The 16,111-nt window shown below is 40.7% G+C and overlaps 1 protein-coding gene and 1 non-coding gene across 2 annotated transcripts; one reads left to right on the forward strand and one right to left on the reverse strand.

Annotated features, from left to right (window-relative positions):
• Positions 1-8,491: 8,491 nt before the first annotated feature.
• On the forward strand, positions 8,492-14,772 carry LOC149022208 (uncharacterized). Its single transcript, XM_089147570.1, has 2 exons — positions 8,492-8,888; positions 14,633-14,772. The coding sequence occupies exons 1-2, from the start codon at positions 8,492-8,494 to the stop codon at positions 14,770-14,772; spliced, it is 537 nt and encodes a 178-aa protein (XP_089003696.1).
• Positions 12,013-12,119, reverse strand: LOC149022209 (small nucleolar RNA R71). Its single transcript, XR_016172637.1, has one exon. It is a non-coding gene; the product is annotated as a small nucleolar RNA R71 (small nucleolar RNA).
• Positions 14,773-16,111: the final 1,339 nt, after the last annotated feature.

Below are 16,111 nucleotides of genomic sequence, written 5' to 3' on the forward strand. Positions count from 1 at the left end.
AAAGTGATGTTTGAAGCCCTATTTAATGATTTTTTTTTCCGTTATAAAACATGTCATTATGTTCTAAAGCTGTCAGAGAATGTCAAAGCTCCTTAAGAGAACCCTCCCCAAGGTGAAGGAAGGTGTGGAGAACATCCGTCAAAAGTTTCTGAACGACGTTCCGCTTTCTTAAAGGTTAGTATTCATCTTCTTCATTCTAGTTCTCTTCTTTTGATTGGTTCCTCCTAATTCAAAGACCTAGTTGAAGGTTTCTACTTCTTGTAACAACCTAATCTTCTATCCTCTTTACTCTAAAGTGAATCCCTATTCACTTTAGCTCATCTATGAATCTTGTGGTTAGATTTCGGAGAAGACCAAATATAGGATTCATTAGGTTTTCATTATTTTTGTTTTGTTTGGTCTCTAAACCATGTTAAATCATGTTTTTGTATGATTTCAGAATTTTTTTAAATAATTCTGAAGTAGTTTAACGTGAAGTTTTTTTGTTTCTCTTTTCAACACCATACCTCTAGGATTGTTTCTAACTTTAAACCAACATGTTAATAGGACTTTTTGGGAAGCGCAAATACACTCTTTTGACCTATTTTTACAAGCTTATAAATCGATAGCAAGGTGAGGACGTTCACTTGCACATAACCATTGTTACGTTTGATTATTATAGAACTTGCTTATATTATTACATATTGTTGTTTTAGGGTTTATGAATGATTATTATGACTCTGAAATTTCAGTATACATGTGATTATTAATGTTTATGATATATGGATCAACATATGACTGTATGGACTTAGAATTATTTGTGATTCGAGAATGTGATTGAATCCATCTTGTAATGTGAACGTAGGTTGTGATTGTGAATTGGGGAATACCATTTGAGTGTTTCTATCTTGGAACATCAGTGGAGGTGGTATGAGACACAATCTTATGATGCCCCTTGGTGCTTTTCACAATTACTAGATGTCATAACTAGGAAGTCTAGTTGAGTTTGGTTAGAAACCCCATCATATCACACCCTATCGGTGTGTGTATCGATGCGGAGTGACCGGTGGCAACAATGTGGGGTGGTGGGCACTCAAGACCGGTAACCAACCCGTGAGAGGACACAACTACATTGTGGGGGTCATTCATTGGTAGGGTTGCATATAATAGACTTGGGCTCATGAGCACTCAAGACTGGTAGCTAACCCATGAGAGGACATAAGAGCTTCTCGTCCATTATATGTGGATGACCAATAGGGTTAAGAGACAGTGTAGTCCGAGTTGGTTGATGCCATAGGATACGTAGACTCTAGTAGGGGAGGATACCAACCTAAGATTGTGAGATGCATGAGGGGAAGTATCTAAATTTAGGTTGATGTGACTGAGTAGTTGACTTGCACTGAGCTAGGTATAACCCTGACACACGCCAATTCTCATACCAATGGTGGTGAGAGGGCGGTGACCTAAACCTCAGCCATGGTGATAATTCAAGAGGGATCCCTTGGCCCCTTACCCAGGATCTCAAGACTAGTAACCAACCCGTGAGAGATCAGAGTGACGAGACCTACCCAGAGGAGGCTGGTGTTTTATCTTAATGTGTGTTTACCATTAGAGACTAGCATCTGTTAGAATATAGTTGCATACTTGCATTTTGTCTTATATCATATTGCATCATGTAATGTATTGATTTGGACTGTGATATTACTTATTTGTTTGTGAACTACTCGCTAAGTTCTTTTGAGCTCACCCTTCGGGAAAAATGTTATTTTAGATGATTATGTAGGTGAAGAGATCTTGAGCGCTCTGGTTCAGAGACATTTTCCTTATTTTATACAACTGAGAAAACAAAGGGAACTGACTATAGCTTGTGGTACGATTCCTATGCTAGTATGGAGCACTATTATGGCCCCGATCAACAATGATAGGAGCGTCTCATTCGCCGGTGAGACTACGAGATGGAGATTGATCCTAAGTTGCAAGTCTACAAGCAATCAAAGAAGAAGGGGAAACACTAGAACATTTAGGATAATTTTGACATTTCTTTATTTTTCTTCAATTGTATACTTTAGTTTTGACATCACTTCTCCACTCTGATTCTATTTTGAGATCCTTACCATTTGATTTAATTATTTATTAATATTAATACATTGATTCCATGGGGTGAGATCGTCGCCCTTGTTTGCTTTCCTATTACTATATTGGCACTTCCGAGTTAGGCTATCTGATGTTATCAGTTTATTCCCAACCTCATACCATCTTTTATATAGGATTAAGCCCCACGGTCGACTCGACGGGTTTTAATTCGTTGAATTGTCGATTCAGGACCAAACAAACATCTATACAACAAGTTGAGAAATAAGAAAATTCCAAAGGCTTGGAGTTTACAGATCACATCTGGCTGTTTGAATGTGGGTTTCGATACATTGAACAATGCTGTATGTCCTTGGCCAAAAATAAAGAACAGTAAGTACGTCCATACAAGGATGAAAGAATATTACAACAAGACAAAAAATTCTCTGAGAATTCTACTGGGTTCTCTTATTTTAATATTCAATTTTGATGCTTAGTTAATGTGGTTGCTTTGTTCCGAATTTCTTTTCTAAAAGTAGGTTTTGAATGTAAGTCACGGATGAGCCGGCGAAGGGCTGGAGCCCATCACCATGCACAAATAATAATTTGCCGATTCACACGTACATGATTAACATTAGATTTTAACTAATAAAATATTTGAACTTTCTTCTTATTTGGGGGCGGCTAAATCGGAGAGACAAGCCATGGCCCATGGGAAAGAAAGAGAAGATATTTTCTTTTCGCTATGACGAAAAGAGAAGGTCGCAGATTAGGTTTAGGGTGGGTGGCCTGTCTCTGTGATAATAATAAGTAAATGCATTTTTATATTCTTTCGGTAGTAATCAATGTATGCGACTTTGACTTTTTCTTCCAGTATTACCTGGATCTACTGGTGTAAAAAACATTCAAAGAATAATTATTTTTAAAAATCTGATCGTGAACAATACAAACAAAATTAGACTTCAAATCGGTAGAGAACTTTTCTCTTGGCTCTCGCTCTGGAGGTCTGAACGATATCTTCTGATCTCTCTTCTCCATGGCATCTTCAACGGCCCCCTCCGGGAGGAAATGGCAGTAACTCTCGACAAAATTCCACTTTTCAACCAAAGAGGTCCCCATGGGCGGGACTCTTCAGAGGTGGCAGCGTGCAGTATAACTCAGAACCTATTCTTTACTTTCCACCTACAGTTGAAAATGGCGAACGAGTAGTGGATTGCGAGGAGGAAGACTATGTTTATGGAATGGATCGATGGGATGCGGCTCTTTTTGGATATGTCTACGGGGCCAACGTATTGTATACTGTTATGAAAAATTACATGGAGAAAAAGTGGCGTCATGTTGGCTTGGTGACTGTATATGGTCTTGGAAACGGTTTGTTCGTCTTCGACTTTCCTGAAAAACCAGTCCGGCAACAGATCCTTGATGAGGGGCCATGGACTGTGGGTGATGCTCCACTCATTCTACGTCCATGGGCTCCTGGTGTTCCGATGGAGAGAAAGGAAGAGAGGGTACTGCCAATATGGGTACGTTTCTACGGCTTGAGACTACATTTATGGGATAATAGGGCCCTTGGGCGTGTTGCTAGCGGTCTGGGAACGCCTCTCTGTGCCGACCAAAAGACCATCAAAAGAGAGAGATTGGAATTTACGAGAATGTGTATCTTGATCGATGCAAAAGATGGTTTACCATCGTTTCTTAAGGTTCACACTCGCAATGGTATTATGTACCAACAATCTGTTGAATATGATTGGGCTCCGCCCGTTTGCTCGCAGTGTTGCGTCTTCGAACATCACGACAACAAATGCCCTAAGAATACTTCTTCAACCGATCACGGCCTTATTAACTCCTCTTTTGCCGACCCGATCCCTGGTGAACAGTGGATAGTTACAAATCGCCGCCGGCGAAAGAAAAAGACTACTTCACAGAAGGATGGTGGGAACTCCGGTGCACAACCGCTGAATCAGGGGGCACACCGAGGAATCCGAGAATTTCCTTTCATACGCACGTGGATCGTGAGCAAACCCAGGATACTAGGATGGAAACCTCAACTCATCAAGTCAACAAGGATGTTACCAATATTGACAGCATTGTCATGGAAGAGGAAATAAATCGGGATTCAAATTCTCTTGCACTTATTTTGGCAAATCCAAATAATGAGCACGGATCTCATGGGGTTGTAAATCATGACATGCATTGCCTTAATCAACCAGGTAATTTTCTTATAGAAAATAATTCTTTCATGCCTACACCTTCCCTTTTTGCCTCTCCTACTTTGAAGGAAAACATGGAAAATTCAGTTGGTCTCTTTCCACTTGCGGTCAATGGCAATAAATCTTCTTCCTTAAGGGATGCTGGCATGCCTATTCATGGAACCTTAAATTCCTCAATGGGTAACTCTTCTATGTCAAATACATTTTTGGGAGATTCTCACCATCTCACCCCAACAATTCAAGCTACCTTTGCAAGGAATCCGAATATCCCTATGAATGAAAATGATGTTCAAAAAGGCAACGGCACCGCCAGCCATGTAATCCCTCACCCAAAATGGAATCATAATCCAGCCATCTTTGATGCTGGGGTGGAGTCAGCTAAGCGGCTACTACAAAAAAATCGTTTTGAACCCCTTTCTTGTGGCTCTGATTTGGTAATGAATCATGGGGTCCCTGACTTGAATGGTAGGATCCGTGATAGAAGCCCCAATGGCAGGAGCATTGTCACTTCTTCCCCCACATCCCAAGATGATGAAGATAGCCACGTGGAATGTTAGAGGGTTAAATAACCCTGGAAAACGGAGAGCTGTGATGGATTGGGTTCATGCAAACAAACCAACTGTTTGTGCTTTTTTGGAAACCCATGTCAAATTAGAATATTTTACTGCAGTGGTCAGTCAGTTTTCTCGTGATTGGAAAATTATCCACAACTATTGCTCTGCCATTAATGGTAGGATTTGGGTTCTTTGGCGTGAGGATGAAGTTGACCTTCAACCCATTTTCACTTCAGATCAACTTATTCATACCTATATTTTGTTTAAACAGTCTATGCAACATATTATGGTCTCCTTTGTCTATGGTGCTAGTGCTGACACAGATCGAGATAATCTTTGGACTTGCCTCCGTCAGATAATTCCGCCTCCCTCTTCCCCTTGGCTTTTACTCGGTGACTTCAATGCCTGTAAAAGCATTGTTGAAAAGGAGGGTGGTCATGTTTATGGTGATCGAAAGCTTAGACCAATGCGGGATTGCATTGAAGACTGTGAATTGCTTGAACTTCCCCGATCAGGAAACTTTTTCACGTGGTGTAATCTTCACTTTGGAAATGATCGGATCACCTCAAAAATTGATCATGTCTTATGCAACGAGTCTTGGTTATCCACTTTTCCCTCTTCCTCAGCGGTGTTTCAAAATAGAGGAGTTTCTGATCATTCTCCTATGGTCGTAGACCTCGGTCAACGATGTACTTTTCGAGGTAAACAATTTTATTTCTACAATTACTTGGCTGATCATCCTGACTTCTTCGCCATTGTTCAGCGTGTCTGGTGCCATCGTATCACGGGGTCCCCTCTCTTTGCTCTAATGGCCCGGCTCTGCCTTCTTAAAGAAGAGCTGAAAACTTGGAGTCGTTGCATCTTCTCCAACTTAAATGCTCAGATTGATAATGCTAAGATCCAGCTAGACTTCACTCAAAGCCTCCTTTGCTCTTCCCCCCTTGATCCTCAACTCCTGTGTCAGGAACGGTGGGAAGCTCGCATTTTACACCAGCTGCTTAATTTCAGGGAGTCTGAACTACGACAGAAGTCCAGAGCCACTTAAGGTGACGGGAACACCGAGTTTTTTCATTGGTCCCTTATCAACCGAAGGGCATGTAACAAGATCACTAATGTTCAAGATGCTAGTGGAAGATGGCTCTCTGAAGAAGATGAAATCCGAAATGAGGCAATAAACTATTTTGAAAATGCGTATAATGGTTCAACCCCAATCATTTGTACCCATCTTGAGCCCAATGGTGAGAGAATTATCACAAATGAAGAGGCTGGTTCCTTGATGAGGCCTTTCACAACAGAGGAAATTAAGAATGTTGTGATGACTGCGGACGATGACAGTGCTCCAGGCATAGATGGTTTTAATGCAGTTTTCTTCAAGAAAACTTGGCACATCATTGGCATAGATGTCTGTAATGCTATTCAGGATTTTTTCAGATCTCTGAGAATGCCTGACATGCTCAAATTATCTAGACTCACCCTCATCTCGAAAGGTCAAGTGCAGAATTCTTTCAGTGACTATCGTCCCATTGCAATCAGCAGTCAAGTTTACAGGTTCATTGCCAAACTTCTGGCTAATCGAATCAAGATTGTGCTGCACAAGGTCGTTGGCCTCAATCAGATTGCCTTCATGAAAGGTCGCCAAATATCTGATAACATTCTCCTTTGCAGAGAAGTAGTTCATGATTATCATCTCCAAAGGGGCCCTCCTAGGTTTGCTGCAAAAATTGACCTTCGCAAGGCCTTCGATTCGGTTCGATGGAGCTTCTTGTTTACCCTTCTTCACAAGCTCAATTTCCCTCCATGTTTTATTGCTTGGATTTCAAGGTGCGTGGCAGACCCTAGCTATGTTATTTTTCTTAATGGATCCCAGTCATCTAGGTTTTATGCTAATCGCGGCCTTCGTCAAGGATGCCCTTTGTCTCCTATATTATTCAACATTGTGCTTCAAGTCTTCCTCGATTCCATCTCTGATGCTGCAGTTGATGGGGATTTCAATTATCACTTACATTGTGCAGACCCTCTCATTACATCTATCAGCTTTGCAGATGACTTATTTGTTTTTGGCAAAGCAAATGAGAAAACAATGGACATCTTCAATAGGCTTTTTACGGAATTCTCTTCTCAATCGGGTCTCACCATTAATAAGGAGAAATCTCAATTATATTATTGCAATATCTCTCCAAGGCTCTTGACCACCATAGATCAGATCCTTGGATTCAGTCATGGCACCTTCCCGGTTAAATATCTTGGTATTCCCCTCTCATCTAAGAGACTTCGTGGTGAAGATTTTATGCCTTTAATTTAGAAAATTGAGCGACGATTGGAAGGATGGCACCACAAAACTCTCTCATATGGCGGGCGTTTAACTCTCATTCGATCAACTCTTTGTGGTATTGTGAGTTATTGGATTGGCATCCTCGCCTTCCCTAAGGCCATTATAAACCGCCTCGAGTCCATATTCTATAGATTTTTATGGAAGGGTACTTCTGGTGTGGGATCCTACCGAATTTCCTGGCAAGAGGTATGTAAACCTATTAAAGAAGGCGGGTTGGGATTACGTAGGCTTGAACTTTGGAACAAAACTGCCCTTCTTCGCCATACTTGGTGTCTGGCTTCTAAAGCTCCAACAAATTGGTGTGTGTATGTTCGCAAGAGGTGGTTTAGCTTCAACTCTATTTGGTCTATGCATATTCCCTGGGATTGTTCACATACCCTCAAGGTTATTCTGAACCTTCGTTCTACTCTTACACTTTGCAGTCGTTTTCTGACTAAAGATGGGAATCAAGTTATGTTATGGCATGACCCATGGCTTCCAAATGGTCCGATTGCCAAGCCAAATGACCTTATTGTGGAAGCCATTGGTCGTGGACATCATGATGCAGTATCTAAAATCATTTCTGCCGCCAATCAGTGGTTCAACCCTTGCAATGATCCTTATTATGTGATAGATGGGAGGAGATCAAGACAACCAAAAAATGCCAGTGGCTTTAACAGGATTCCCTCATATGGTTACATACTTCCTCTGGTCATTTTTCTATGCAAAGTGCACATGAAGTTATCCGGCCTCATGCTCCAACCGTAAATTGGTGGTCTCTGGTGTGGCGGTCCATAGCACCAACTAGGTTTATGTTTGTTACTTGGATGGCTGCTCATCATCGGCTCCCTGTGAGAAGTCGACTGTTTACCTGGGGTGTTGCTCTTGACCCAACATGTGTTCTCTGTCTTGCTGAAGACAAGACACATGACCATTTATTTTTTTGCTGCGTATATTCAAAGCAGATTTGGAATTCGATTCTTCGATTACATGGTTTTAAGCCAAGTGATAGATCTAGCTGGGGCGAAGAGTTGACCTGGGCAGCTTCTCATTTCAACAACCAGGATTTGATGGGTAAACTATTTTGGTTCAGTTTTTGTTGCTTTCTCTATCGTCTTTGAATAGAGAGGAATAATCGCATTTTTCAGGGGAAGTCGGAGACTCACACTGATGTTTTAAACCGTATTATTTATGATACGAGGTTGAGATTCCTTGGGACAGAAATTCCAGTCATAGATAATGATTGCAATCGGTCTCTGTTTCATCGTTGGAAGATCAAGGTGCAATATAGGATTTCAAGACCACATGCTCTAACTTGGAATAAACCACCTGCAAAATGGGTTTCTCTCAATTGTGACGGCTCTGTCATGGGGAATCAAGGAGGATATGGGATTCTTGCGAGAAATGAGATGGGTGAAGTTATCTTCGCTGCTGCTGGTAGATGTCTGGAAACAAATGTTCTTTGCATGGAGCTCACGGCCATTCGTCGAGGACTAGTACTAGTTTTGGAACATTCTATCCAGAGAGTCCAGATTCGCTCTGATTCATCGAGTGCTATTGCGATGATTTTAGGTCGGTTTACCATACCATGGTATGCAACAGAGGATGTCTGTGACATCCGAGACTCATTGAGATGGTTATGCCAATATGGGCTTCATCATGTTGTCCGTGAGCTTAATGCTGGAGCAGATTTTTTGGCTGGGCTTTACCCATCTGTACATAAAATTTCTTTCTCTCCTCATTCTTTACCTGAAGCGTTGTCTCGTATTATAAAAGATGACGCTGAAGGGAAGACTTATTTCAGATTGTAACTTTTTCTTTTCTTTCTAATACACAGCTACCTTTTACAAAAAAATAAAAAATAATAATAAATTTGATCGTCAATCCAATGGAATTTTTTTTTTCCAATGCTCTTGAAATCTCCCAATGAAATCATTTTTAAAGCACACAAACAAAATCAGTATTTGAGGTGCACCGAAGTAAAGGATCCCAACCTGAAAGACCATCCCATTTCCCATTAAAGAGGCTAGGGAAGATGAACCATACACATATGGGGGACAGTGAAGCACACACACAAAGCGGGCTGAAATACTATACTTTAGTGGTTGGGGATTTATCACTTGTGCTCTTCATGGTTGGAATGAAGTTCATTTGAGATGGAAACATCCCCTAATATTTATTAAGTAAAAGATAAAAAAGAAAAAAAATCCAAAAGAAAGGATGGAGGAAAAAGCAGATCTTGATGAGCACATTTATGTGTGAAATCTTAGGGCATAAAGCATGCATTTTGCAGACTTAGAGTGGAGCTACTTTGGGTTTTATGTTGTTTTTGCAAATTTGAGGACCTTTCAATATTTAAGCAAATATTTGGAGTTTTGGGCATGAATCATGCATTTTACACGTCAAGAGGTCCATTTAAGTTCTCAAATGCGAAAATGGGCCTGATCTGGAGCATGATGGGCTAGAGATGTGTGATTATGGGCCAACTCCGAAATATTGAAGAGATAAAAAAGGCAAATTTGATCTATGGTTGAGATTATAAATTATCAATCAAATCTACAGAGATATTATTGAGAGAGTCCAAATGGAGAAAAGAGTCCTTGCATTCCTCAATATCTTATTTCCTATTTGTGATTTGATTAAATAAAGAAAAAAGAGGGAAAATAATTATATTTAGAAAAGGAAGAGGCAAAAATCTCGTTTTTGAATGTCTCTGTCCAGTTTCAATCATGCCCTTCATCGAACGGTCATCCGGTGTCCGATCGAGCTGATTTTTGGAGGAGAGCTTCATGACTTCTTGATCTTCAAATCCAACAGTGGAATTATGCATCTGATCTCTCTAAGTTTGTTCGATTAGTACGTCAAAACCCTAATTGGCTGAGTCAGATAGGAACCTTGATTTTTATTCAAATTCAGCCGTGCCTCACATCTCATGTAAACTCTATAAAGGGACAGCATACTGCATCAAGTGAGAAGGTGTTTTTAGCGCTTAGTAGAAGCATTCTTTCTTCTCTCTTCAGTTTATTTAGGTTTTCTTTAGTTTTCTTTGCTTGCATTTGTGAGATTTTAATTTCTAGATTGAATATTTAGGTTCAATTTTTTATGTAATGCAATTCAAGTTCATGTTTCAAGTTCAAGTTTCAAGTTTTTAGATTCGTTTTTCTCTGAGTCTAGCAATTGCAGATTTAGATCATTCTAGATCTATATTTGGTTGTTAGGGTTGGTTGAGATTCGAATCGTTTGTTCAATTCACAAGTAAGTAACCTTCTTCATTAATCTTCTCTCCTCCCTCCATTCCCGCTTCTATTTACCCCTCCATATTCTTAATTTAGGATTTACTTTCAACATTTATTTATTGTTCTCCCTTCCCCTAGATCCTTAATCAGAGATGCCTACAGTCGTACCTCTCTTTGATTAAGGTTTCTTTTACTTTTACTTTCTATTATTTATTTCTGCAATTTACTTTCAGCATTTATTTATTGTTCTCCCTTCCCCTGAATCCTTGATCAGAGATGCCTACAGTCGTGCCTCTCTTTGGTTAAGGCTTCCTTTTCCTTTTATTGCTTTGTTATTTACTTTTTGCACTATTTTTTTTTCTTTAATATCCGTTCCCCCGATCAGTGGACTGTAAGCTACGGCAAAGGGTCCATGGTCAAAGTCACTATATTTATACTTTATACTCCCCTTCCCTAGATTCAAAGCTGACACTCGGATCACTTCCCTTTTATTTTTATTAATTTATTATTCACATTTTTTCTGCCTTTATTAATTATGCATTGATTATGTTTGCTTTAATTTTCGTTTAAATTCGATCGCATTAGATGTATGGATTAGGACCGTTCGTTTGGTTTAATTAAGTAATTAACAAATTTTAAGCATTGCTCTCTCGCATTATCATTAAGAAGATAATTCTAAAGTGGCATATCTCCTTGAGATCGACCCATTAGCTACACGATACCGTGCGCTTGCGGTTACTTTTAATTTTCGAAAACAAGTTTTTGGCGTCGTTGCCAGGGAGATATTAGTCCACTTTGTTTTTCTCATTCTTAGGTAAATCGAAGTGATTTAAAAAATAATAAAAATAAAAATTCAAAGATATTACTCTTAACTTGAGTAGAAACAAAAACGTATACTATTCCCCACTCTACTGCAGAAATCCCCGGATTCGATTGTAGGTGGCTCCGAAGACTATACGGATTCCCTTGCTGTCAAACTTATACAGCGCTCAAGTATACGGCAACCTTACATGGAATCATTGGTTCAATCTTTGTGGTAGGAAATTCACTACTTTTACTTTTGTTTTTGTTATTTTGTTTTCTTCTTTAGGTACTTTATTATAAATAAATAAATAAAACTCATTCTTTCATAAGAGCCTTTAACTGCATTAGGTAGTTAGTGCATGTGTGTCTGGACTCGTGATTCCACAAATAGAATTGTCCAAGTGTCTACCTTGACCATGGAAGATCTACCTCCACCTCCTCCACCTAAGAGTCTTAGAGATAGATTTTATCCAACTCGATTTGCACAACCCTCCTGTATACTTTTACCTGAAGTTCCAACTCGATTTGCACAACCCTCCTGTATACTTTTACCTGAAGTGAGGGGTAATAATTTTGAACTTAAATCCCATTATTTGTCTATGTTACCTCAATTTCATGGGTTACCTGATCAAGATGCATATTTGTTTCTTAGGGAGTTTGAGGAGGTTTGTGTCCTTATGAAGGTACAACAACTCACTGATGATGCTGTAAGACTACGGTTTATTACATTTGCATTAAAGGACCAAGCCAAAAAGTGGCTTTATAGCTTACCTAGGGATAGCATTACCACATGGGAACAATTTACTGTCCTATTCTTGAAGAAATTCTTTCCTTTCTCTAAGACGAATAGAATAAGAAATGATATTCTTCAATTTCGTCAGAAACCCAATGAGTCATTTGCTAAGGTAATGGAGAGGTTCCAAAGCCTTCTCCAAGAATGCCCTCACCATGGTATAGAATTATGGCATTTATGCCAAATAATTTATGAGGGTATCGATTATCAAACAAAACAACTTTTGGAATCTATGTGCCCCACAGGATTTACATCGTTCACTGATGATTCCAAAGCTTGGGAATTTCTTTTAGACCTAGCAGATAGAACTAGAGAATGAGAGTCAACCCAATAATTTGAAAGGACTAGTAGGGGATATTTTATTGATAGCCAAGTTCATAAGGAAGCACAAATAGATAGTCTTTTGAAAAAGTTAGAGACTTTGGTAGTTAAAAACTTGTTTTTGAAAATTAAAAACAAATCTGATGCGTCCAAAATCTGCTCAGCCCTTAGATCTCCTATGGATGACTTGCAAAAACGAACGTCAGATGTGGCCCGACCGCTGGGGTCGGGAGTCCACCTCCGAAGGCTAAGTTAGTTGATGAACTAATCATAAAAAGGCTCTGCTTGAGTACAGAGCAAAGATACGAATATTGAGAATACGATTCAGATTGTATATATCTCCTCTCTTTTTTACCTTGTGGGCAGGTGATGTCTTATATAGTGTGTACCTTCGAATCTCCTTCGTTGGATGTATTTGAGCCTTCTTCGGATAGTCGTCAGATCTTAACAAATAGATCCGTTAATGATAGATCCGTTTATGGTTTGGCTAATAGATAATTCATTTGATAATATGATCGTTGTATGGTAGTTATCCATATGATCATGATCAGTATCTTCCGCAAGTGTTGTTAACCGTCTCCTTGACAATTCGTCCACTCCAATTATCACGGATTCGGGCATTCTTGTTGACTGAGTTAGTTTACTTCCTCAGCAAGCTATCTTTTGAACCCGGACCACTCAGAAGTGAGTCGGTTTCTTTCTTCCCGACCGGGGTCGAGGGTCAAACCAAGGGCAAACCCGGTTCGATTATATTTTCTCCATATCACGAGCCCCCCAGACCAATCGTTCGGGCAATTCCGAGCGCTTGGTTTTGAACTTGTCTTATCGGTTGAAAGAGGGCTTGCATAATCCTCAACTTATTAAATGTCGTATCACATTTAATGCAGCTGTATTGCTTTTTCTTCAAGCTTCGTGAATGTCTTCACTTTCTGTGGGGGTGATGCCATGCTTCCTCTGCATCCGAAATCATCATCGCTCACGAAATCGAAACGACGGTTTCTAAAACGCTGTTCTGATTTGTGAGTTCAAACTTTCGAAACGTCTTCAAATCACGATCGTTGATGCTGAATCCATCTCGATCGTACAAGTCCTCGATCATCTGTGTGAGTGCTTAAAAGCGGTTCGTTGTCCTCGTATGTTTCATTCTCTTTGTCTGGAATTTTGAAACTTTGTCGTCTTCTTTGCGCTCTAGCAATCTTCTCGCTTTTAAGCTTTCTGCCTTGGTGAATCAGTAAGTTTACTGCCCCCTTTGTACCCTTTACAGGTTATCTCGATTTTTTTTTACTTTCTATCTCCGATTTCTTTTTGTTAAAAACCACAACTAGACCTTTACAGTAATGGAAGGTGGTAGGGTTTCTTCTCAAATTCCTTCTAAACATAGCGTCAGTAAGGGCGACTCTGGTGATGAGGCCTTTGCTTCTGTCCCTCCTGAACAATCAAATAGTGACAAGAAAACCTTAACTGCTCTTTTGCGTGACTTCGAAGAAGTTAGCCAACAGAAAAGAGCAGAAGAAAGTGTTGAGGCTCCTTCTGCGCTTCCTGAGTCTGGACCATCCAGAACTCCAAAGGCACTGCCGAATCTTCTAGGCAGTCCAAACAACCTATCAGGTCCACTGATGAACTAGGTTCTATTCCTTCCTCTTATACTGAGGAGAACCTTCCTTCGCCATCGAACGCTTCGAATTTCCTTCTTTGTACCATCTTAGAGCTCCCACTCCTGATGAGAGGGTTCATTCGATCCTTCCTGGTGAATTTTCCTTGTATATAGATACTCTGGAAAGCGGAGTTCACTTTCCCTTCTTCAATACTTTGTTTTTTGCCATTTTAAATCATTGGGAGATTTGTCCTGGCATGCTCCTTCCCAATAGCTGGCGTCTCATCGTCGGCTTTTTATGTTTCGAACTCGGCATCACACCTTCTCTTCCTCTTTTTGTACATTTTCATGTTCTGTCTCTTTCTCACTCTCCGGGTTGGGTTGGTCTTTCCAAGTGCAACAAGGTTAAGCTTGACTAGTCGGGCAGCATTCTTGCCAGGGGAACCTGTCCTTCCAATCACAAGGGGTGGCGCAAGTGGTATTTCTTCTGCCGAGCACCTCAATCAGACCTTAACTTCCCAACCACCTGGAAACTGTTCACTTCATATTCTGAGGCCAACCGGGTCCCTTCACTATCCAAGGCAGATAGAGCAGCTGTTGGGAAGATCAAGTCAATTCCATGGAATCAAGAGATACATGGTTATGAGATGGAATACATCCCCATTCTTCAATATTGAGGGCTAGCTCAATGTGAGCTTTCTACGTTTCATCTTTCTTGAGTAGCCTTATTCAACTTTCTGACTTTTGTCCTTCTTTGCAGTGCCTCCAAGAATGAACCCAGAGAACCTTTGGGTTAAGGCTGCCAAGGCCATTGTGACTGCAGAGCAATGGTCTCCTAGGGCACTGACTGCTAGTCAAATAGCTTCCATGCCTCTTCCTGACCCTTCCTATAAGGTATAAGAAATTTGAGGCCAATAGTTGAGGCTTCGGGAAGAGGAAAGAGAACGTTGGGGGAAGAGGTTGAAGTTCCTTCCCTAGTCCGAACCAAAAGGAAGCATGACTCGACCGATGCTTCTGCTCCGAAGAAATCCAAAAAGAACAAAGATTCTGAGGAGGTCTTTGTTCCACAATGGTCGTTGGTTGTGTCGGATTGGGTCACACAAACCATGAAAAGTTTGCCGAGTGGACCCTTGGCTTGATGCCGGCTCATCGCCAAGCCTTTGAGACCCTTCCCGATGACTCTCTAGTCCGTGTCTCCACAAGGTACTATTTTCCTTAGTCTTTTGCCACTTGTTTTGTAATTCCGCTTGGGACTTTCGATAATTTGTCTGCTTTCTTAGGAATGATGTGCTGAGCTTCTACCAACACATGGAGGCTTTAAGCCGAGTTGGTCGTAGCGGCTCCTTGTTGCAGGCTTGTGAAGAGCAATTGGCGACGGCCAATTCTGAGGTGGACCGGTTGAAGAAAAAAGCCGAAGTGTTGAAGGAGGAGAATGACAAGGTCAACTCTTTGAAAAAAGATCTTGACTTGTCAATCAGTCATGCTACTGCTGCTGAGCTTGAGGTTAAGAAGCAGAAGATGCTTGCTACCGACAGTACTGACAGACTCGAGTTTCAAGCTAAAGAGAATGAGCGTCTGAAGGAGATGGCAATTCCCAGCAAACCTGAATATCTTTCTCAAGATCTTCGAAGGGACTACATTCGAAAGTATCTGAACAATGTCCCCTTCAGCGAACTGATGACTCCATTCAACCTTCAAGCTTACCAGGCGGGGCAAAATGACGTCTGGAAGGCTATCCTTGAGGCGAACCCTTCTTTTGGCACGACTCCCTTCTAGAGTGATTGCCATAAAGAAGTCTTCGAGAAGCTTAAGCTACCTTTTCCCGACTAGGTCTGGGAGGAAGAGGACCCTATTCCGGCGGATCCAAATATCGAGGAGTATCTTAATGATTTTCCGCCTCTTCCCGAAGAACCTCAGAAGCCTGCCTCAAACAAGGATCCTTCGGCCAAACTTGTTAGAGAACAATAGGAAGCTATCTCTTGTTTTTTATATTTTTTTGTAAGGGTTGGCCCCCCATGGCTTGTTGATAATGAAATAGATATTTGCCTCCTTCTTCTCGAACTCTTTCAATGATTGCTATAAAGTTCTAATAATACTTTCTCATAGCGTACTTAGAGAATTTTCTCTGTTTCCTTACGTAGAATGATGTTCAGGAATGAGATAAGCTCTTATGGAGATAAACTTGTACCTTAGTTGAAGATGACGCTCGGGACATCAGAGGGATACGCTCGGGAGCGTT

This window comes from Hakea prostrata, chromosome 3, assembly GCF_041222555.1.
Source record: "Hakea prostrata isolate BN-2017 chromosome 3, UWA_Hpros_2, whole genome shotgun sequence".
NCBI classification, from domain to species: Eukaryota; Viridiplantae; Streptophyta; class Magnoliopsida; order Proteales; family Proteaceae; genus Hakea; species Hakea prostrata.

What these genes read in the sequence shown, in the direction of transcription:
- LOC149022208 (XM_089147570.1), top strand. Translation starts at nt 8,492, where the DNA reads ATGGGGAATCAAGGAGGATATGGGATTCTTGCGAGAAATGAGATGGGT. An exon ending in TTTACCTGAAGCGTTGTCTC is followed by an intron (nt 8,889 to 14,632) that starts GTATTATAAAAG and finishes CCTTCTTTGCAG; the next exon opens with TGCCTCCAAGAATGAACCCA.